This window comes from Barbatula barbatula, assembly GCF_947034865.1.
Source record: "Barbatula barbatula genome assembly, chromosome: 17".
In the NCBI taxonomy this organism is placed as follows: Eukaryota; Metazoa; Chordata; class Actinopteri; order Cypriniformes; family Nemacheilidae; genus Barbatula; species Barbatula barbatula.
The window spans coordinates 9,950,428-9,973,813 of record NC_136780.1 but is presented as its reverse complement, the minus strand read 5'-3'; the positions used below and the strand labels follow the sequence as shown (position 1 = coordinate 9,973,813).

The following is a 23,386-nucleotide window of genomic DNA, read 5'->3' as shown; positions in this document are numbered from 1 at the left end:
TATAATATTCAATTATGCTGATGGGCACAGTGTGTCAATGCAGTCACGTGTGAGCAGTCCTTGTGTGCAGTTTGGATAACTTATACATCTTCTGAGATGTTGTAAGAGCTGGTCTGAGCGAGAGCAATACCAGGCATTATGCTGCTTCTGAATCACGGAGAAGGGATGTAAAATTAGCAATACAAATAAAGTCTGGGCATTATTTTGATGTAAAGAATAAAGAGTTGCACTGTGACGAACATAGACAAACATATTCTAGAAAGAAAATATTTTCTAGCTGCTCACTTAAACGTTTATTTATAATAAAATACTAATCCAAACATTATCTCAGTTAACTGAACTCACAAATGATTTACTATATTTTATGTTTTGAAAAAAATATTACATTTATTAACTAACAGGATTTGCTTACTGTCCAGATTCAAATCCCAGCGCTGTGATGAAGATGTTGATAAGAACAGTAAAGAACACAAAAATAGTGGCCGCATCATTCATTGTGTTTAGCCTTGGCTGTTTCTTAACATCATTCAGGTCATACTTTACTGAAGGGAACAAGAGAAAAATACATTAACGAAATTAGACCGAAATTTGCTGAAATAAAACAGACATAATAAAAGTAAACTAACCAATGAATATCAATAAGAGGCCAACAATGACCTGCAATGTGATGGAAAAGGAGATAAGCACAATAAGAGCAACATAAAAGCGATGCTGCGGCCCTGCGTGCAGTACTGTCTTTAGTTGAGATGAGTTGGCCATCAGCAGCGCCACATCCAACATGCTCTGTGCTGCGCTCTTCTTAGTAGCGTAATGATTCATGTTTAAGGGACGATGTACTTTTCCTGTGTCAGGAACCTTACAGAGAATAAATAGTCAAGTATTTAGACCATTCATTTCATAATCATTGGGAGGCAGATTTCCAAAACCAATCCTGAGATTTGCATTTAAGCTGTCAAGCACTGTATTCTATGTAGTATACATTTCCAAACAATAAGGAAAATGTTCCACGGCAGACACTACAGTTACTAAAGTATTACTTTTGTTTTAAGGTATTCAAACGTTGGGGTCGGACACCAAACAGAACACAAGGGTTGATGTTTAATATTATGTGCTCTTAATTATTTAGAGCATAATTAATCACAGTTAGCCATGAATCATTTATTGGAAGCAAATATGTCAATTAAAAGAAGTTAATGAGATGGTAAAAGTGAGTAGTATTTGAATAGCACTATGCAATGCGTTGTATAATTTCCTGATTTTTATTTTATATCTACTATCTGTACTATTATGCGTTTACTGTAAAACAGTGCAGAATTGTGAAAAGCGCTTTAGACAGAATTGTAATATTTGAATGATCCTGTGATCTCAACTTGACAGCTTCCTGAGGTGACCTGCATTAAAATCTTTTTGTCAAATTTAACTTTTACCTTCAAAAAAAGTTATTTGAGTTTTAAAAGATAAAATAACCTTCAAGACTAAGTCTCCTAGAACAAAATATAAAATGGTTAAGATTAACACTTTTTTTTACTCGAAGTGAGTTTAGAGTTATGAATTACAAGTTATGTGTAGGGAACTTTGCTCCTGTAGCCAAAATATCAAAATGACAGTTATGTACAGTACAAGGTAGTATACTGTATAAAGAGAAAACACATGACCATGAAAACCAGCAGTAATTATATATAGTACTAGCAGTGACATTGTCAAGGGATTAGGCAAGAATGTGTCATTCAGCACAGCACATAGTGTTGGTGATGATGGGGGTGTTCCCTAGTGATTTAATTCTACAGGTTCTGCAGGAGATGTCAGCAGAAGATTAGGTGAACTCCCCACTTTGCTATTTTTACTTTTACTAGTGATACTTATTAGTCTTTGAGTTTTGTTTATTCCTGTCTCATGGTAAAATGTGTTTATTGTCTTTCCAGCAATCAATAAACCTGGATTTGCTTGTCAATATTTAAAGAGCACAACTGTTCTGTTCAAACACATAACTGAGCAAATGTTTCATCCCACACACGTACCTAACCAAAAGTTCTGTCCTAATGAACAACAACTGAACTGAATCAAATATTATTTCATAACATTATTAAAATGAATACTTATTGCTACTACAGAGACCAGTTACAAGCATTCATTCAATAGAAAACTCAATGTGTTTATTGAAGAGTGTGTGTGATATTCCATCATGAACAAACACAGCCTGTCGTACCTCTTCTTTTCCGGAGTCGAGAGCTTGTTTCTCTTCTTCCATTCCACCATTTAGCAGGACTATTTACCAGAAGTAGTATAAATAAATGTTGCCTGAGAAGTTAGTGCTTCGACTGAAACGTTAGCAACGATTGTGCTTTTATATCCCTACCCAATAGATGTTCTGGTCTTTCTTGTGTCACTCCCACGACTTTTTAAACAAAGAATTTAGGGTGTAATGCATTTGATAGGTAAATAGTTATTTAAGTGATAATGCACAGTCAGCAGATCATATAAGGATGAGCATGATATATATTATACATGGTTTGGTGTTTTTATTCATTGTTGTAGCCCACTGATACTCACCGTATTTTCCTCACCTTAAATCACGATAGGATCTTTGTTGTTCATCATAATTTTTATATTATCACAGGTGAGATGTTGTTGCTCTGAATATCTGGTGTAACTCTTGACGCAATCAAACACACTGAATCTTTCAGATTAATGGCTGTAAGAGCAAGGGAGAGAAAAGGCAGAAAACCTGTAGAAAACCTGTGTAGCCTCATATTAAAACAATGTTTTGCCCTCATACAACAAGCATTACATTTTTAACCTTTACTGCCTTTCCTCAACTAAGAACAACAAGATGGGCATTATTTGCATATTTGAGGTGATTTGTTGTCTCCTACATTTCTTTGTAAATGTTCATACAGGTATGTACGTTACTAGACTCAAGTGTATATAAGGGCGGTGCACATGTTAAGTAACATACAAAGAATGAGAATGATTCTCTAAGTTAAAATATGCATCAGTTCAGGGTAGAAGTCTGGGTGTATTTATACAAGGTCTACATTAAGTCATGCAATATTTATCTGAAACATGCAGTGAGGATCTACTTAAAATATAAAGTCTTATAATGTTAATAAAACATTGTACTGATCAGCCAAAGAAAAGGAAATCACAGGAACACAATGAAACACAACCACTGACACTGGTCAAAGTTATTATTGTAGAATACTTTGATTTGTTTTTTATACAGACAAAAAGTGTTGACTTATTTTCCCATTAAATTCTTAGATTTCCATACATTTTAGTCTACAGTATACAGCAGTGTTCTTTCATCATAGATAGATACTTTTTTCTTTTAAGTAACAGGCAGGTAATTATTAATATATTTAATAGTTGATTTTTTTCTATTTTTGTCTTTTTTCCATTGTAAAGCAGTAAGTGTATGTTCAGGAGAATGTGCAGTTGTTTTTTCCGTCAGTTAAAAGAGCACTGCTGGAAAAAGACAATAATAATCGTAATAGTCATAATAATCATAGTAATAATAATAATAATGTACAAGCTGTTCAATTTTAATTCTTTACAAAAAAGCAAAAGGAGAAAGAAAGAGCAAGAGACAATAAAGAGTAAAACAAAACATGTGCTTCAATTGTAAACAAAAGATGCACGTGTGCACATTTTGGCAAAAAATGAACAGTGATGGTGCAGTTGTACAATAATTTATAACTTTTATATTAAATATATTATATTATTTACTCTTTTTCACATAAATTTTTTTTCACCTTACCTTGCGTGATTTTTCTACAACAGAATGGAACAAAATGAAGGCAGACAATGGAATTTTGAATTATATTCTTTTCAGCTATATATATATATATATATATATATATATATATATATATTTATACATATATATATATATATATATATATATATATATATAATATGTGTGTGTGTGTGTGGTGCATTATATATGTTCTTGTCACTCTATCAGGATTTTGAGTCTTGATGAAGTGGTGTACTGTTGTGGTGGAAAGGAGAAATACCATACATATGCCACTGTAATATATATCATCACTTTCTGGAGAGTTGAATGATAGGGGTATACGACTTAGATATAGTTTAGTCTTAAAATTATTCAGATACGAGCATAGCTTGAGGCCTATTTTGGTAGTTGAGCTTTGCTGAGGATAAGGTTAAGAAATGTTTATTATGGTTAGCAGGTTAAGTGATTCATCCTCTGTGACCACAACTTTGGCCTGTTGACTGTGTCTGTGCCTTTAAACGGGTTCAGCCTCTTAGACCTGCCAGTGCTCTCATCTTTAGAGACTCCACTGGAACTGCCTGATCCTGAGAACTATTTAAAAGGCCGGACACACTCATACACATATAACACAGGTAAGTGACAGTTTTCATCGTCCTGCTTAAAATGGGTAGACAGACAAATTGATTTAGAGTTTTCTGTAAGTAGACAGGTGTATGAATACATTCCTGGACATGCTACAACCACCACGTTGCCATTGTCCTTGACCAGTCTGTAATTTAATGTTTTAACCACCAACAGGAAAACTGTTTACTCTGGTGTTGTCAAAAAAGAACAATCTAACCATGAGAAACAACTTTGACATTCAAAAAGGTATGGCTCACAGTTTTCCAGTTTGATGGCTCCTCAGCTCCAGTGGGCTTATGGGATAGAAAAGCATCCACCGATTGCACACTTGCTGTAGATTATAGGTATTGTTCACCCGCTGTAGTATAAAATATCCCATTCATTTGACTTACAAACGTTTGCATACTGTGTACTATAGAAGCACACATTTAAAGATCCAAACTCTACGCAACAAAATTGGGTCGACCCATTTTAAGCAGCGCATCTACCGGCATTCAACAAGTAGTCAGATTGGCACTGTAACACTGCTCCGGCTCCAAGTTCCTCGCCACATGTTGTATGGAAAACCGGGCAGGGTAACAGGAGGAGAACATCATGGACAATACCACGTAATGACAGCACAGATTTGCTGGGCGGAGAAACACGTCCACCAACAGCTTGAGCCACAGATAAGCATCAACAGACAAAAGTGAAGTTAAACAATGACGGTGAGGAGTGCTATGATATAAACATGCTCTGCACAGACACAACTGACCAATGCAATGACATGATCTAATGACGCTCATGCTTGCATTGTCCGCTTCCAATATATGCCAGTTTCTCGAAACTGGACAATCTAGAAAAGTAATTCTATACAGATAAAGGTTTTCTCTTTTTTTTGCAATTCCTATATACATGTCGTGAAGCGTATTCACAGCTGTGGACAGGGCAGTCTGTTGCATAAGTGCCGGTCACATTCCCCAAATGATTGTATTACGTTGCAATGCATCGATTATACGATCATAACTGTACCAGTCCAGAAGATGGCTATGGGGTGTAGAAGGAGGTAACCCCTGATCGGCGGAATGTCGATGGAATGTAATTGAATCAAACATACTGTCATGGAGATTCATGCACGTAGGGATTATTGTTGTGTGCCAACACATCGTTCTGCAAATGAGACCAGTAATCAGACAGTGTGTCTATCAACAAATCGTTCTGAACGCGTCACCGATTGGGTGTTTGCCTAGAACGGCGTATCCTGATATTGTGCAAAATTATTGACACCCTCAAAGATTGTCCATCGTTCCTATCTTTGATATTCATTCAACTATGGTGTGGCAGTATAAGATGGATGTCCCTACCCTGGTTTATGCCCTCTGACCACAGTCTGCAGGTATTAAAGTTCATCACAGATATTTATCACAATCTGATAAATATTCTATACATACAGTGGAAAAAAGCAATGCATGTGTGAATGTATTTAAAGGGCCAGCAGGTATGTTTGTACTGCGCAAATGTAATAGCTTGAAAATGTTTAAAGGGTTGATGCATTTGTTGGTGTCATTTGCACTTGAATGGCTTACACGTGAAAGAAAAGATACACACCATTCAATGTTGAGTCTGGGCAAACCTACCCAGTCATGAGTTTGCAGTTGTAGCAAATCTGAACAAGGTAAGATGCAATAACAATGGCTGACTACCATTGCTATAATGGAAATCCAACGAAACGGCCAAACTTAGCAACTCCAACCCGTATCGTTGAAATGGGAATGCCCAAATCCATATTTTAAACACGAACGTTTCCACCAAATGTTTAAAATATCAATGAAAAAATACAAAGCTACAAATTGGCCTTAAACATCGGACCTAACGAAGATTTCTTGCTGTAAAACAACGATCGGACTACGGAAATCAAACCGGTGCTGCGATGGTTTTGTCTTTGTTGTTAGCAGACGCATTCTAGTTGAATTAGTCTAAGCTTCAAGCGTCAAATGTATATTTTTGTTAGTACGTTTTTGTTGCCTTTTTAAGCTTTAGGACAGACACAACACACACACAGACAAGGAGAGAGAGAGATAAGATAGATGAGAGAGATAGTGAAACTGAACAAAGATGTCATGATCAGCCAATAAATAAATAAATAAAATGTTTTAAAGCTAATTCATAAAGCATCAGTAACACAGTAATAAAAGTTGTACTGTGATGTGGCAATGATAGTCTGCTCACGATAATGGTGGAAATAGTACGAAGTCAAAACATTATCATAATAATATTGACTTTAGGTAACACCGATAGAAAGTAAGGTGAATGGACCCCTACTCCACCTGTGGGGAACTTATATTTCTTTGCATTTGGAGTCACCAGCACTATATAACCACTATCAGGTCTGGATTCCTCACCTACTTCCATCAATCCAAAGAAACCAAAACACGCAGCAGACTGGCCTCCTCTCCACACAGTGAGAGGAGAGATACCTGTGGAGCTGTTGTTGTTGAGACGTGAGGAGTGTTTAAGTGGTTGGTGGGAGTGGCGACAGTGACAGAATGTGATGGACACTGTCTTTTTCTGCTCAGAGAGTATAACACGTCCACCAGGGCCTCCCCTGTCAGCCTAACTCGCAGGTCATCAAAGTTATTTTCTCTGGAAGTCACTCACAGAGATGTCTCCAGAGTAAGAAGAGGGTAGGGCTCTCGAGTGGGCGATGTCCTGTGCCCATTTGGGCCTCCGGGGAGGTTGGGGTGGTAGATGCCACTCTCGATGGCGTTGTTGTTGCGGTTAGGAGTGGTGGGGAGGCTGTACTGGCGATAGGGGCGGGGCGGCGGGCGGGAACGTTGCGGATGCTGAACCGGAGGAGGAGGGGGCTTTCGGAAGGCCGGATGCAAGTGGTGGTTGTGCTTGGACCACTCAGATTCGTCGTCAATGTCCGTGTCGTCGATCAGCGGTATGTTGTGAATGTAGTCGTTGATGAGAAACTCGGGGTGCGCCATAAAGTTGTGGATGGAGTTCCTGGACGCGGGTTTCTCGATGCCATCGTAAACGGAGCTACGGAACGCTTTCACCACCCGCATCTACATGTGAATAGAGGGAATGAGGGACAAGAGGGCAAAAGAAAATAAGGAAGGGAAAAAAAGGAGAGAAAGGTGGAGCAAAGACATTTTTAGTACACGTGCAGCAGGATAGATCTGAATCACTGTTGATCCTGTTCTGAACATGCCTTTATAATGCACAGACAGCTCAAGATCAGGTTGCTGCAAAAATAAATGCTCACTGAATCAATTTAACTCATACATTTTGTTTTAGGTTTTTGGGAAATCATTTTGTTGCTTAACAGTAACTGGTTCAGTGTGTGATTTCTGTACACAAGTGGCACCAAATGGAACTGCAAAAATAAGCAAACCGTTTTTCTAATTCTAATCGATTGCTGTATATTTTTATATTTAATAAAGATTAAAAATGCTTTTCAAAAATGTTTGTGGCAAAAGGCATGCATTATAATTTGGTTACTACAACAGAGTGACAGTTTCTGGGCATTTTTGCATTAAAATTAAATATTCTGCAAGCATTTACTTGTGGAACACGAAAAATCTCATCAAAATGTCGAAGCAGCTCCTTTGTTGCTGTGTTTCTCAAAGATTTCTTACTCGCATTGCAGTTTCATTTCGCATTGATAGTGGGTCAGAAATTACACACTACCCAATAATTTAGTTTGTCAAACATAAAATCGAAAGCATTTTTACAATATGATATTAACGCTGCGCAACCAGATCTTACGAGTTTCTCAAAGAAAGTGACAAACAAATAAAACCAAATCTATAAGACGCAGGAACCCAAGCTATCAGTTCACAGTTACCACTCAAAGATAAAAGAGGATGGACATTATCATAAACTCGTATACCAGAAAACGCATTAGGCCTCAAACAGAGAGACATAGGGAAGCAGAAATAAACAAAAAAAGGCAAAAGAAAAAAACATATGTTATGTGTGTACTGTATATTGACCAATAGTGTTTAAATGAAAAAGACAAACAGAAACAGCGAAAACTTGATACACGCATAGACACACAGCCAATGAAAGGAACAGTGGGTTAGAATCCGCAACAAAGTGCTAAGCAAAACATCAGATGGAGACCATGACAAAAAGTCAGATGCATGACTGGAGTTCTGGCTTGTGTGACGGAGGGAGGACCCACCTGTACCAACAGCCTGCAGTGATTGTAAAGTCACCCGTGGAGGAGACATGATTACTCCTCATTGGTAGCAGCATTCAGTACAATACAACCAATTGGTTGGATGCTAATCAACCAATGGCACTCTAGTCATGTGATCGTGATGTCATAATAGGAGCAATGGGCATGCGGAATGAGGCTGATGATGACCATTAGGGCGTGTTCACATATGCTATGTTTGATTCGATTTAAACGAACTCTGGTGCGATTGCTCTGCTGTTCGATTGTAAAAGGAACGCAACATGGACCAAAGGCATCGGACCGAACCAAAAACAGGATGTGATGTCACCAGATGCAACGCTAATAATCACATGATTGTACAGCTAGAAGAGAGGTGTGTGCAAAAGCCGTCTTAGCAGCAGATCTTCGAGGACAGAAACGAGCGTGTTTGTGACAGCACGCATCATTTTTATGAATGTTCAGAGTTCTGTCGCATGATAGACGTTACGGAAGCCAAGACCATTCAGTTTGTGGCCTTACACATGTGCTTTTAGGTTCGGTATCTTTGGAAAAAATGTTGTGGGTCCGGACCAAATGTACCAAACGAACGGAACTTCAAGTATGAACACGCCCTTAATGAAAAATAGGTCATAGGCTTTGATGAGATACTGTTACTGAGGTGTGGTAAATATCAAATTATATGAAATCTCATATAGTTTTATCTTTCTGATAAGGAAACTGAGTTTTGTTCAAGTTTTGTTTGATACTCTCATAACAAAAATAACATATTGTTTTTTACTTGGTGTTTCTTCAACTGTGGGCACTTTTTGTGGATTTCTAACTTTCTCAGTTTTTACATTTTCAATGTCACAAATGACATACAATATAATGTGTAATAGCATTCTGTGATTAAAATGTATTAAAAAGTTGAAGTAAATTTTTGAGATCGTATTTTAATATTTTATGTATTTTAAATAAGTCATGAAGTGATATTTACAAAGATTTAAAATTATTTCTTTTTCTTGCACATCAAGTGTCATGTTTTCATCTCCTGACTGACTATTTCCTTGCTGAAAAAACATAGAATTTCTTATAGTTTCTATTATAAAAATACCATTATGAACCACTAGCTTTTCCCATTAAGACCATAAAAATGTATAGTCTGTTTTGGGCATTAATAATTGAAGGATACTTGTAACTTACTTAAAAGTTTAAATAAAACAATTTCAACACAGTACAGTAAATTTCAACAATAGCCCAGAAGCACTTGGTATTTATGGGAAGTGGTTCTTGATCGGTGTTGTGGCCAATACATACAATATATATAAAATAAAAAAATGTATGTCGTTTGATCTACTAACAAAAATCTGGGACATACGGTTAAAGGACCCAAAATTAAAGAAACATCAAAATATGACTATTCTGCATTTGTGTGTTGGTTTTAGTATATGATAAATGATTCAGATCACATTGACTACCAGGTTCAGAACACATTGACTACCAGAGGAAAAGTTTGATAATTTCAGAAAATTAGCATCATCTATATGGATAATGATGACTTCTGTGAGTCTTGTGACTTCCTGGCACTGAGCCATTGATTACATGACACCAACTGATGTGACACAAGCACCATCACACTGACACGAGCCCAGCAGGCACAATAAACAAGGTCACGGCGTCTCTTCTTTCTACAAAAATCACCTTTTTGGCACAAATGGATCACACCTTTGTACAGTATCATATGCCTGAAATTGAATTTTCTTTTTTTTATCGGTAAATTATACTACCCAGGATGAAACTTTAGATGACAGATTTAGTTGTTGATGGTTAAAAATGGGTGGAAAGCATATTCAGTGCATGAGCAAGAGAGAGAGATAGAGAGCATCTTTTGGCATGCACCAGAGAGGACGAGTGCAGATGACACAGAATAGATAGTCGATGTGTGTTGATGGAATCTGCTTCAGTCTGGTAATGTGGAGAAAAGTGGAAAAAAAATCACAATGCTCATTCCAGTGCAGCGTTCTCGTTCTCTTGTAACAGGACCCGATTGAAAACAAGCTCAAAGTAAACATTCAAATGCATGATGGTAAGCAGTCAGCCCATGCTGTAAAACAAATGCAGCTGTGACAAATATACACACGTCTATGTCTATCATGTGTATATATTTAGAAAGCAGGAGATTCGAGAGCACAACCTTTTGCTGTGGCCGCAGGCCGGTGCAGACCCCCCCCCCCAACCATCCCAACACACACCCAGCAAAAGAAAAGAAGCTAAAATGACCAAGAAAGAATTCACAAGAGACAAAACAAACAAACAAACTAACAGGAAGGGACGGTCAAGCAGTTGGTTAAGTGCTGTTTTTCCAAAGAGCCTGTTGTTGCTACGAAAGAAGTCATGCAAATCTGCATTGTGAAATCGTTTTGTTGTTTGTTTTTCTTTTTGTTTGTTTTAGTTTCTTTTTGTTTTGGCATGGATACAGGTAAACGTTCGAGTATAGCGCCCACTTTTGGGAAACATGTGTTTTCAAAACTGATTGATGTTTGCTCTCAATCAGCCAGAGAAGAAAGAAAGAAGCTTGATGGAAAAACTGTATAAAAGAAAATTCTTTACTCAACAAATATTTCCCAAAGATGTCTGAAACAAAAATAGAGCTACATAGAAAGACTTGAAGCAGACAAAGTGTTGAGGAATTCAGGACAGGAGAGGAAGAAGTTAACAAAGCAGTGATGGAAACAGTGAAATAATGGCATCATGTTGACGTTTTATGTTTTCTTTCTGTGAGGTTTATGCATAATGTGGCCATCATAAGGCAAATACTAAAGGTGTTAAATTATAAAGTAAATGATATATCGACAGTATACTGTGTTGATTTTGCGAGACAATCCTTTCAACTTGCAACTGCAAAATGTTCTTAAGATTATTCAGAACCTCAACAAATTCTCCCAATTAAGTGAATTGCAAATCCAACACTTGTTAAGGGCAATGAAGCTGAAAATGAATTGCATATTCATTGCCTATACAGTATATGGTATTTTTTAACTATAGCCAATGAAATACATTTGATCTTTTCCTATATTGCAACTGGATTTTGCTGTCAAACTTGAGACATGTGTCCTGGTTTTTTGTGCCCCACAAAAAAAACTATAGGCTACAGACACATGAATATGATTAGTTTTATAAGATGGCAGACATCAAAGATTCAAGGCTTATACAAACTTCTGAATAAATAAACCTCTTTTTAACCTTCCAACTACAAGAATATTTTTTCCACTAGCTTGCTAACTGATAGCAAGCATCTCCTTTGAGCAGTGAGGCATTACCATACAAGGCAAATGTTTGAGCTACCGGACTAGAGATAAACATGAATATCTATCAGCAGCAATGCTGTGCTTCATCTCAACTTCAACACATCTCACAAAACCTACAATGAAAACAACCTTGATCTGTAAAAGTTTTTTTGTGAGACAGCTGTTAAGGAAAAAAATACGTACAGAATTTTTAGAAAGCAGAATAGATGATCTAAATAAAGTGTTATCTTTTTTAAAAATAGCCTCTTCTCAAAAGGCACATAATACATATTAACTAAAAATATTATATTTATGTAAGCGTGTCAATGTATTAACCTCATCTAAGTGCTTTGTTAACCAAACAGTAGAAAAAAAACAGCTTTTGTGGTCAAACTTCTAACATGATGATGAATGAATGAGGTTAAACTGAAGCGAGTACAGTGATGTAAACAGATGAGAAGTGCACAGATATGCATGAAGCATGTCATGGAACTGTCAGCGCAAAGGAAATGACACATGATGGTCAAAATTCTTCTACCCTGGAAAACACTTCTACCCTTGAAAAAAATCTAAACACAAAGATGGAGAAATAGCAGCAACACAAACCAATAAGCAGTGATTTATTGAAGGAGCGGTTAGTCCATTTAGAAATAGAAAACATACCAATGCATTCTTAAAAATTCTATCGATGTGTTATATTAAAGATTTTGTAATTTTGTCCTCATAGCCTCATGTTACGAACCTGTATGACATTCTTAAACACGCACGCACAATATTTTAATAGCAGGATATCCAAGCTGCTCTTTTCCTTACAGTCAAAGTTCATGGTGGCTATTGCTGTTAAGCAAGACTTCAGTTAACACCTAACACAGATAGCCTATATTGTATGAGTATTTGAAATAGCAAAAGAGTCATATTTGTTTATGTTTTTTTTTTGCTGGACAGGTCCAGTCCCCATCTAATTTCAGTAGCTCCTCAGAACACCGCACCCAGGGGGCAATGTTGGATCCAGATCCAGTCTCCTCCCATTGCATTATCACTGATCTACATTGAAGCCAGTCGTTTTCCACTGCGTTTTGGTTGGTTTACAGAGTTCACAACATGCTCGTGTTGTGCTCTACCATTTCCGCAACTAAAGTTATTCTTTCGACGGAAAACAAACTTGCTGAAGACAAACCTTAATTATTAACACATTTTAATAATGTATTTTATTAGATTTAGACTTAGGGTAAGGGGGTTTGGGTTAACAAGTATTTAACTGCGATTATTACTTACAGGCGTACATTACATTATGAAGTTGATAAGAGCAAACGTTGGTGACAACAAGTTGCAACTTACTCTCTAAATTACGGTTAAGTATATATAGTGGTAGGAGTTGGATCTGGATCCAACCTTGCATCCTGGATCTTATGTTCTGCAGTGAGGGCCATCTCTCCAATTTCACTGTCTGTAAGAAAGCAGTGTGGACATTCTTCCAAACTTCCCCTTTTTGAATATGGCAGAAAATCATAATGGTTTGAAGCAACATGAGGAAGAGAAAAAACAGAACTTACATTTTTGGTAGTGCTGTCAAATCGATTAATGTGTGTGTATGTTTATATATCTATGTACGTATTTGCTGTATATACATATGTATGTGTGTGCATTCATATAAACATATGAATATACACGCAACACATATATAATGCAAACACAAACATTTACTTTGGAGTTGATTCTATAGGATTGATTGATTGATTCATTGATTATGTCCTGTCACACATACTGTCCTGTCGGTAGAGACTATTTTGAACCCAGAACATTTCTTTCACAAAATATACTTATACATTTGCGAAAGTGCTTTGTTTAACAAATAACATCATTAAAATAATTAATTTTCTAGTTAGAATTGGAAAGACAAAAGATGCCTACATAGGAGAGAATAGGACACAATAAACAATAGATTGAAGCCATGACAGTGAACCATGGAACAGAGAAAGAGACTGTGAGGATCTGTGGAAGGGAGCCAGTAGCACAGAGACATTAGAAGATGCTTTTTACAGAATCTCATGATGGGGTACAAAATGCATCATCTGAAAATAAGTAAGGGAAGAGAATGAAAGAGTGAGAGAGAGACAGAGAGACAAGATCTTTTTAGGGCTTTATACTCGAAGGTTTACCCCTGTGTAGGGTACAAAAGCCATAGCGGTCCACAATGAGTACCTCGGCTTACTGGATTACCAGTTTCTTTTAGTAAACCACGCTTGACAACAAAAGTGAGTGCCATGTTCTCTCTGTATTCTCTTAGTGGATATTTGTAGCAAAACTACCTGAATAGTAGAACAGGTTTATTCTTGTCAAGAAGTTGTTAGATTTGACTAACTTAACAATTATTTAATAAAATACTTTCTTTGACCACCCAATCTTAATATGAAGGGACAACTATACGCTCACAAAATACTTTTTTTTTGCTCTGTTTGTTTTAGCATCCCAACACAGCAACAGTGGCTTAACCAATTTCATCAATTTTAGGGTTTGACTATCTATCATTTGACTACCACTATTTCACACTTACTGAGGCACATATATTCACTTTTTTAAGAAAGGATTAGAATCGACACCGCTGAAGCTATCAGTTAATGCTGTAAGAGATAACAGAGAGAACGGCTTTTTGAGAAAGAGGGATTCGAAAACAAAACCAACACCATCAGACAACAAAGAAGAATCCAACAGCAAGAGAAAAGGCCCGACACAGCAAGACATCACATAGAGATTGAGGAAGATGCGAGAAGGGGGAACACAAACAGCGGCCCACAGAGAATCAGTCAAAGCCAGACAGGCTGTCTTGCAAAGAGACACTCAATCACAAAGATACGTCTAAAGAGGTGGTTTCAAACAAAGAGAGATAGAGAGTACCACAGCATACACGGCAGGATGTGTTTGTTCAGGTTTGTTCATGTTCCGACGTATGCGAGGAGGAAGATTTAAAGATCCCTGCTGAGAAGACCAGCAAATGTTGTGTTTTGCACGCTGGAATAGGTTCAAGTTCAAGTTCAAGACAGGTCTTCTCAGCAGGGATGTATGTGAAGAGATGACGTGTTTGTGTGTGTTTGTAAACAATCAATGGTGGTCTTGCATGTGTGTTTGTGCGAGTGTGGTGTCTGACACAGGTGGGGTAAAGCAGGGGAACTCACTCCCGGGAGCGCCGCTCGTATTGGCAGTGGAGAGAACTACATGAGTGGGGGTAGAAATATTGGTTACGTCATGGAGCTGGCTGAGCACTGAGGAGCGACGTCTCACTGCACCCTGAAACGAACCACTTCTCTTGAACGTACTCACTACCTCCATCTGCAGGAGAGAGAGAGAACCATATCATATATACACTCAGAAAGAGAAAGAGAGAAAGGAGCAAAGAGGGAGGAGAGCGAGAAGAAAATAAGCTTGGGATTAAAATTCACCTGGTAGAAGTTGAATCTTGAATCTTGTCTTTACACACAATGCTAACACCATTATATTTGGGGGTTTAGCTTTTAACAAAAATTTTATTCTGTCATTTCTTTCCTCACCCAAATACCGTTCCAAATTCATAAGCTGTTTTTCATAGCGGAGCATCAACTGTTAAGTGTTCATAGGTGGCAACGACCACTCCCAATTATTGCTATTCCAGGCCTGTGTTTATAGAATTTCAACAAAATCTAACTTCGGGAGGGACATAAAGTCATCCATCGGCAATGTGAAGGACTGATAGCATGACAAGAGACATGAAAACTATGATAAAAATCCAGGTTATCAAATATATTTTTTTACTTTTCGTAGGTACATGTAAAAATATTACTGTCTTGCTATTTTGCTATATACAGTATTACTAAAAAGGGAATATGAACATCACTTTAAAAAACCCACGTTAAAAAAATATTCTTGTAAATTTCATTTTTATTACTCGTAAAAAACAGAGCATCTTTTATATCTTTTAGCAAATAAATGCAAACAGAAAGAACATTTTTATTTTAAATTTGGGAATATTCTTAGAAGTTCACAGTAGTTAACAAAAATTATAATTTTACCTAAACTACCTATAAATAGTCAATTCAGACACACTGTCTCTTACTTTTTTCCACAGCTGTAGTACGTGGTCTTACATGTCAAGATGTATGATTATTTCGTCTTACTTTTGTGGTCCATAGAAGAACAGCACACAGGTTTGGAATGGCATGAGGGTGACTAAATGTATTTATTTTTAGTTGAACTAGTTCTTAAAGACCTGCAACCATGCTTAAAGTGTGTAATTTTTTATCGTGATATAATAAGAAATGATACATTCTTGAGACAACATTGTTTTAATTCTGTTAGGTGCTACTGATGTTTTGGAAATTAAATGCTTCAAGGAGATAAACTGTTTACTAATATCCCTTTTGCACGAATACTTAGATGTATATTTGATAACTAATTTTGATGTCCCGTAATTGATCAAATAAAATGCTGAATATCCAAATACATTGTTATAAAAGCACACACCTCACACCCTCCAAAATACTTAACAACTCGAAAACATCTTACACCGAATCTATTTTGATGTTTGTTAAACCCTTCAGAGAAAGTTCAGCAGGCCAAACCAAACCGGCCAGTCCTGTAAAAACATGCACTGATCGTGCATAACACATAATCCATAATTAATCTGCAAATGCCCTCAGTCAAAAACATAACACTGAAAGATGGAGGTGCTCTCTGGATGGAAGCTGTGATTAAATTAGGCTGACTGATGATACGTTGCGAGCTGCTATAATGTGTGTCATGTTTTGCTTACTCAGTGTCGAGCATTCAGGCAATCAATGGAAACCTTGTAAGGACCTTTACAAGCACTTCAGCAATCTATACCCGGCACTCCAATTTTTAAAAAATATCTTCATAATGCTCCACCATCCCATCATTTCTGCTCACTGATGGCGTATATTAGCGAGAACATGGCCAAACGAGAGCATGTTATATTGTTGAGCAAGTAAGTGTTTGTGCATGTGGTTCTTTTAAAAGCTTTTCTCTTACAGGCTTCCCTTGAAGTTACAGTAACTATTATTGATTGTACAACAAAGTAACAGGCGTCACAGCTCACCTTCTGTAACCCAAATCAACTTCACTGTCATTGTGGAAGTCCACTTATTAACCATAACTCAATGCACTGAATTAACAATTCAACCATCCATCCACATATAAGGAATCAGCATGCAAAAGATCGTGTGCTCTAGCAAACTACAACAACAATTCCAAGCACAAACTCAAAAAGAAACAACCCTCACTTGAAGTCATGGAGAGAATTAATACAGTCTTAAAAATAAAACTGCTTCATAACCCTATAGAAGAACCAATTTGTGAATGTATGGTTCCGTAAAGAACCACTCTTTGTTGTGGAAAAGGTTCTTTAGACTAAAGAGTTAAGAAAATGGTTCTGAACCTAATCGTTGTTGGGGGAGGTCGAAAATGGTAACTTCTTGCATCAGTGTGAAGAACATTTTGTAGCCTCTTCATTTTCAAGAGTGTAGAATTAAAGTCTAGAATCTAGATCAATGAGCGTCACGGACATTTTGGCACATTTCAAGGCCTTACAAAACAAAATAGTTTGTCTGAACAGCAAGACAGTCCACTTAATAAAACCTGTTGAGTTTTACAACCACAACAACAACTGAGACATTTTGAGATAAAGGAAACAATGAAGAAGATATGGAGAGATAAAAGGAAGAAAGGAAGAGTTAGCGAATATAATAAACTATTTTTCATACATTACAAATCAAATCAAAAAGGACGATCAGCAAAGGCCTATATAATCAAAAATGAAATTGAGAAAATCAGGAGAAAAATCTAAGCAGAGAGATAACACACTCTAAGATAACATATCTGTACTTCGCACAAATACATTTCATAAAGGACAAGTCAAGTAGTAACAACCCTGTTAGAAAATCCACCTTTAGCCAACAAATATTTTTGGAAAAGGGTAGTTGGTTTTTAGCCGGTCAGTAGCTGGTTTAAGATCTACACGTTTGGACTTGATAATTAATAGCTTGTCCCAGCTAATGACAAACCAAAAGCTGTTCCAAAAAACACCTACCAGCAAACTGGGATTCCCTGAAGGAAAGTCTCATGGGTCTATTTTTCATCAAATTCTTTAAAACTGTATCGATAGTTCAAAAAATATATGATCTCTTGTATAAAAATACTGAAACCTTGATGTGTCAAACATTGTTCTGATCCGTATCAAATATTCCTGTGGGTCTGAGGAACGTCATTGTCGCGTCCCATGCAGACGGTGGGGATGCGACTCATTTTGTGTTGCCAATTAGTTCCTAGGCAATAAACGAAGACTTCAAATGATTCGAAACAGAACAGAGCAGAGTTATAGATTCTTGTCACGGGGAATCTATACTCATTTACGGTTCCCAGCAGTGGGCAGCAGATAGAGGAGAGGGAAAGAGAAAGAAGGAAAGAAAGACAGAAAGAAAGAAAGAGGAAAGGATGAGCTAATGTACATGATTCTAGAGGGAGAAGAAAACAAAAGGAAAAGGAAAAGAACCTTCTTTGAGGAGACATAAGTTCTACTGTCTGTGAAAACCATCGTATGACTATCGCTAATGCTACTTCTACCATTGGGACTGAAAGGTCGGAATTGAGGGGTCTCATGCACAGCACCTGAGTCTGGATACGGTTAAGGCCTCTGAACCAGAGGATCTGGCCCCTGCGGAGTTCTCTCTCAGCATGGTCAATTTCTTCCTCGTCTTCGGCCATCTCATCTTCAGTCATCTCGTCCGTTCTCGGCCTGGTGCCCGCCACCTTTAGACACTTTAGGTGACTCGTGGGCACTGTGGCGATCACCTGAGATAAAGAGAGAGATGGCAGAGATCGTTTAAAGCAGATGAGGCAGATGACAGGTGTGGGTTTTAAAATGAACAACAGAGATAATTAAATTTCATGTTTTAATAAAAATCAAATATTTTATTGTGCATTAAATATCAAACTGCAGTTGCTTTGTTTAGTATTGATTACTCAAAAAACACAGCTAAAAATTGTTTTTGTTTTTGCAAATAAACTGGACATTTAAGTCTAAATAAATCAATTTTCTTGAATATTTTTTGTATAGAATTTTAAATAAATATTATTTGTCTTCATCTTAAATAAATCATAAATAAAAAGTACTTGAATGTTTGATGACAGCACTTTCTAGTAGTTCGCAAAATATTGTTTTAACAATTACAACATAGATTAAAATGAAGACAAATCAAACTTTGTGTTCTAATTATTTATTAGACCTCACTATATTATACAATAAAATAGTGGCAAATGATCAACAATTACATTTTTAAATAATTTTTTTACAACACTTGTGACAATGTGACACTAGATGAAATGACCACTGCCGTCGATCAATGCTGATGATGACAGTTAAATGTTTGTAAGATGAAGAAATCTTACAAGAGGGATTCTAAATACAGTACAATGATAGCTCATAGTAGATACTTGTTTTTTTCAAAATCATTTTATTTTCTCTCTCTTTTGCTGTCCTACCTGCCCCCACAGCAGTTCTCCGACTCCCACGAAGAGACACCAAAGCCACTGCTCCACATTAAGAGGGGCACAGCTGAAGGGCTTCCCCCCAAACTGCACAATCACAAACTGCACAGAGATCAACACTGTCTCACAGTCAAGAACCAAACACTGACGTTAAATGCTGAAGTTTGCACCAACTACCACACATCTCTCATACTTCATTCCATAACTACAAATTCATTGACAGGCCCAGGCAAAATTCATTGATTTTATCCATGCTCTCTTTTTTATGTTTTCAGGAAACCTATAGAATTATGTAGAATGGATTTAAGGATTATCTGTTCAACAAAGCTGAGAGAACTACACTAAAAGCTAAAAGCATCAAATTAGCAAAATATTCTGTAAACAAGGGGACTCATTGTTAATGTTTGGTGTTGTAAATGGAGCACAAGGCACACTGTGGCATTTCTGACCTGCATTACAAACGTTCCCAGAACAATGCTGCAGAAGATAGGATTGCCGAAAATGCCGTCAAACACGTTCCTTTCACCGTGGATCTTCCGAGCGTTGATCTCATTAAAAAGCTGCATTAGGACAAAGGTGTTGAAGATGATGGTGTAGTGTTCAGATGGGGGGGAGTGTAGGGGGGCGTTACGGCCGCTGTCGATGTTGAATATTTTCTCTCCTTAGTAGGAAGGAAGTGAGAGAGAATGTGTCAGAAATTGTGGTCACTCTAATTCATGCATTGATAATTGTCATCATGTTAATGATATGATGCATCATGCATGGCTGTAAATGATATACAAATGATTTTCCCTCAGGAATGTTTATGTTAAGTGGCAAGAAAAATTATTCCTTGTCAAGTCAGAATGACATCTTTTTTTGTGATTCGAAAATCTATCGCTGGGCACAGCCCACCAAAAAAATGATGGCATCCAGCAATAGTACAGCAATCTGGCAACCTTCTAACACAAAATTACCGTATGTGTGAATGCAGATGCCTCAGTTCTATCCTATTAGTCTTCATCTAAATAGACAAAACATTAAAACGTGTAATAAATGGCAAGCTCTCTGTTTTACCGGCAAACAGCAGGGTGAAGATGATGACGAGCTGATAGACTCCGTGACCCAGGATGTTTTTCATCATAGTGAGGGAGATGAGGGGGTTGTTGCGGCCGTAGGGTTTCCTAAGCAACAGGGCTTCAGTGGGCGGCTCAGTGGCCAGAGCCAAAGACGCAAACGTGTCCATGATCAGATTGACCCATAACATCTGTACTGCTTTAAGCGGAGAGTCCTACACACACAAGCATGATAGAAAAGCATTCAATTAAACAACATTTAAATAAATCCGTTTAGCTTAAATGTAAATTTTATCATCATTTACTCATGTCAATACAAACCTAAAACTTTCTCTTTTGTAGCTTTTCTTCATTTACTTTTATTGTATGTTGTACTTATATTTTATGCATTCATCAAGTTGATATTCATCAACTTTTTTCATTTGTGTTCCATAAAAAAACTAGAAAAAGTTGGAGAGATGTAACTGTGAATAAATAATGTATACATTTTCATTTTTGGGTGAAGTGTTTCTTAAAGTTAATGCAAGTAAATGACAGTACCACCAACCTCCAGCAGGGGGCTCAGTGGTTGGTTTAATTAAAGCCTTTATCTATGAGCTTGTGAGGTGCAATGCAGTCAGTTCCTATAACCCTGCATGACACACAAGTATCACTGTGTAATGTGGTCTGTTGATATAACATGTCCGCTCATTTTATCTTACTATGTATATATCCAGGGTCCAAAATTTACCTGCTGACATTTTACATCACTTGGTATAATTGAGCATTTTCTGTGCAGTCACGCTTTGCCTAGGAAGCTGGGTTGTTAAAGGGATAGTTATCCAAAAATTGAAAATTATTTCATCATTTTCTCACCCTCGAGTTGTTCCAAATCTGTATAAATGTCTTTGTTTGATGGAACACAGAGAAAGATATTTGGAAGAATGCTTGTAACCAAAAATTTCTTGGCTACCATTGACTACCATAGTAGGAAAATTACAATGGTAGTCAAAAGTGACCCAGAACTGTTTGCTTTCCTACATTCTTCAAAATAACCGTTTTTGTGTTCATCAGAACAAAGACGTTTATACAGATTTGGTAAATGATGACAGAATTTACATTTTTTTGTGAACTATCCCTTTAAGGTCTGACCCTAAAATGCTTTTGTAAACAGTATAAAGAAGCTTTCATCTACAACGGGCTCTTCTTATTGGCTGCTTTGTTTTTCAGTTCAAGTCATCCATTTCAAAAGCATTAACATGTAATAAGCTCCCAAATAAAATAAAATAAAGAGTTTGCACAATTATATTTTTATCTAAATACATCAAAAGGTTTGTAAGGTCAGGGACAACATTGTAATTGTGCCAATAGCAGCATCTTTAACACACTCAACACACCACCTCTCTCAAAAACATACTGGTAAAAACAAACACCACCGACCATGTGAGTGTGAGTTACCTGTGTAATGCAGGCCCCAGTGAAAGCTACTATGACGGCCACAACATTGACAGTAAGCTGAAACTGCAGGAACTTGGAGATGCTGTCATACACATTTCTCCCCCACATGACAGCCTTGACAATGCTCGAGAAGTTATCATCGGTCAGGATGATGTCAGACGCTTCTTTAGCGACATCAGTTCCTGCTATACCCTGGAGACACCAAGCGAGAAAGAGAGAGGGCGATAAAGAAAAGAGATTTTAGGCAACAATGCACAAATATATCCGAGGGAACAGGGAGTGTTTGTCAGACTCACCATCGCAAAGCCCACATCTGCCTTCTTGAGAGCCGGTCCGTCATTGGTCCCATCACCGGTTACGGCCACCACCTGTCTCTGCTCCAGTACAGTGCTGTCGATGATGCCTACACAATGACATCATCACAAAGCAAACAATTAAACGCTAGCACATAACCTTGACCAGATGAATATGAATGTATCAACTGTCAACACAGAGTATGGATTCAACTTTAATTGATTGTCATGAGGTCTATTCATATGTTCAGAGGCAGGTGTGTAAGTGTGATGAGTGGATGTATAGTGCATCTCACCTTTTACAAGAGTGTGTTTGTCGGTGGGGGAGGAGCGTGCCAAAACTCTAAGCTTGGGCCAGATCTTATCAATCCTCTCCTGCTCAATCTAGAACACAAATACACTTTGAGATGAGACAGAATGAAGACAAGACCTGATCAAGACCAACAACTGAACCTGTAAAAGCTAAAAACCAGACTGTCTATTTAATTTTATAAGGCTCTGAGTTAGATTCAAGAAGGTCTCTGGCTCACCTCTCCTTTCTCATTTCGGATTCTACGGTTAAAGTCTTTGCCCTCCAGGCACAGAAAGTCATCTCCAGGTTGAATGATGCCACACTTGGCAGCAATAGCTCGTGCTGTGTTGATATTGTCACCAGTGACCATGCGCACAGTGATGCCAGCCCTCTGACACTTCCGAATGGCTTCAGGGACCTGCAGGAGAAGTAGATAAAAAAAGATTCACTTTCATTTCAATTATATTATTTTTTTCAATATGACTACATTCTCATGCTGCCATTTTCCCTGCATGTGACCACCACAATTTGAATGCTTCCTGACAGAATAAATTGACTTGAAGCTGTTGACTCATATGTTACACAACACTGTATACAACAACACAGGGTGATGATATCACTGAGCACTCTTCTAAGGTTTTTGAGGGTCACTTAATCGTCTCTGAAGTTGAAGTACATACCTCAGGTCGAACAGGATCCTCGATCCCAACAACAGCGATACAGGTCAGTTCGGTGACGATTTCAGCTTCATTATCCCAATCGGGTTCTGGGTCACCGGGGAGATCGCGATAACCGATGCAGATGGTTCGCAGGCCTTCACACGCCATGGGCTCGATCACTTTCTTCACCATCTCATCTCGGTCCCGTGGCCTGAAGCTTCTCACGTCACCATTGGCACCAATAATGGAGGAACACCTGAAGGAGAGAAACAAGGGTCGTCTCTAAAAAAACTGTGAAAATGTATGTCTTGTTCCCAGCAGAA

At 37.6% G+C, this 23,386-nt stretch overlaps 2 protein-coding genes across 2 annotated transcripts in view; both read right to left on the bottom strand.

Annotated features, from left to right (window-relative positions):
- Positions 1–17: 17 nt before the first annotated feature.
- LOC306906372 (ninjurin-1-like) lies at positions 18–2,316 on the bottom strand. Its single transcript, XM_079477718.1, has 4 exons — positions 2,207–2,316; positions 627–855; positions 413–542; positions 18–147 (listed from the first exon to the last, which is right to left on the bottom strand). The coding sequence occupies exons 1-4, from the start codon at positions 2,246–2,248 to the stop codon at positions 81–83; spliced, it is 468 nt and encodes a 155-aa protein (XP_079333844.1). The 5' UTR covers positions 2,249–2,316; the 3' UTR covers positions 18–80.
- A 4,677-nt stretch (positions 2,317–6,993) lies between these two features.
- The window catches only part of atp2b3b (ATPase plasma membrane Ca2+ transporting 3b), a gene marked incomplete at both ends in the record, with an annotated part of 29,598 nt that continues 13,205 nt past the window's right edge, over positions 6,994–23,386 (bottom strand). Inside the window, 10 exons of the mRNA XM_079477335.1 lie at positions 6,994–7,410; positions 18,449–18,631; positions 19,322–19,429; positions 19,777–19,988; positions 20,384–20,597; positions 21,820–22,011; positions 22,116–22,222; positions 22,409–22,496; positions 22,643–22,822; positions 23,085–23,319. Of these exons, the coding sequence (XP_079333461.1) occupies positions 6,994–7,410; positions 18,449–18,631; positions 19,322–19,429; positions 19,777–19,988; positions 20,384–20,597; positions 21,820–22,011; positions 22,116–22,222; positions 22,409–22,496; positions 22,643–22,822; positions 23,085–23,319 (1,936 nt within the window). The remainder of the gene's footprint in view (positions 7,411–18,448; positions 18,632–19,321; positions 19,430–19,776; positions 19,989–20,383; positions 20,598–21,819; positions 22,012–22,115; positions 22,223–22,408; positions 22,497–22,642; positions 22,823–23,084; positions 23,320–23,386) is intronic.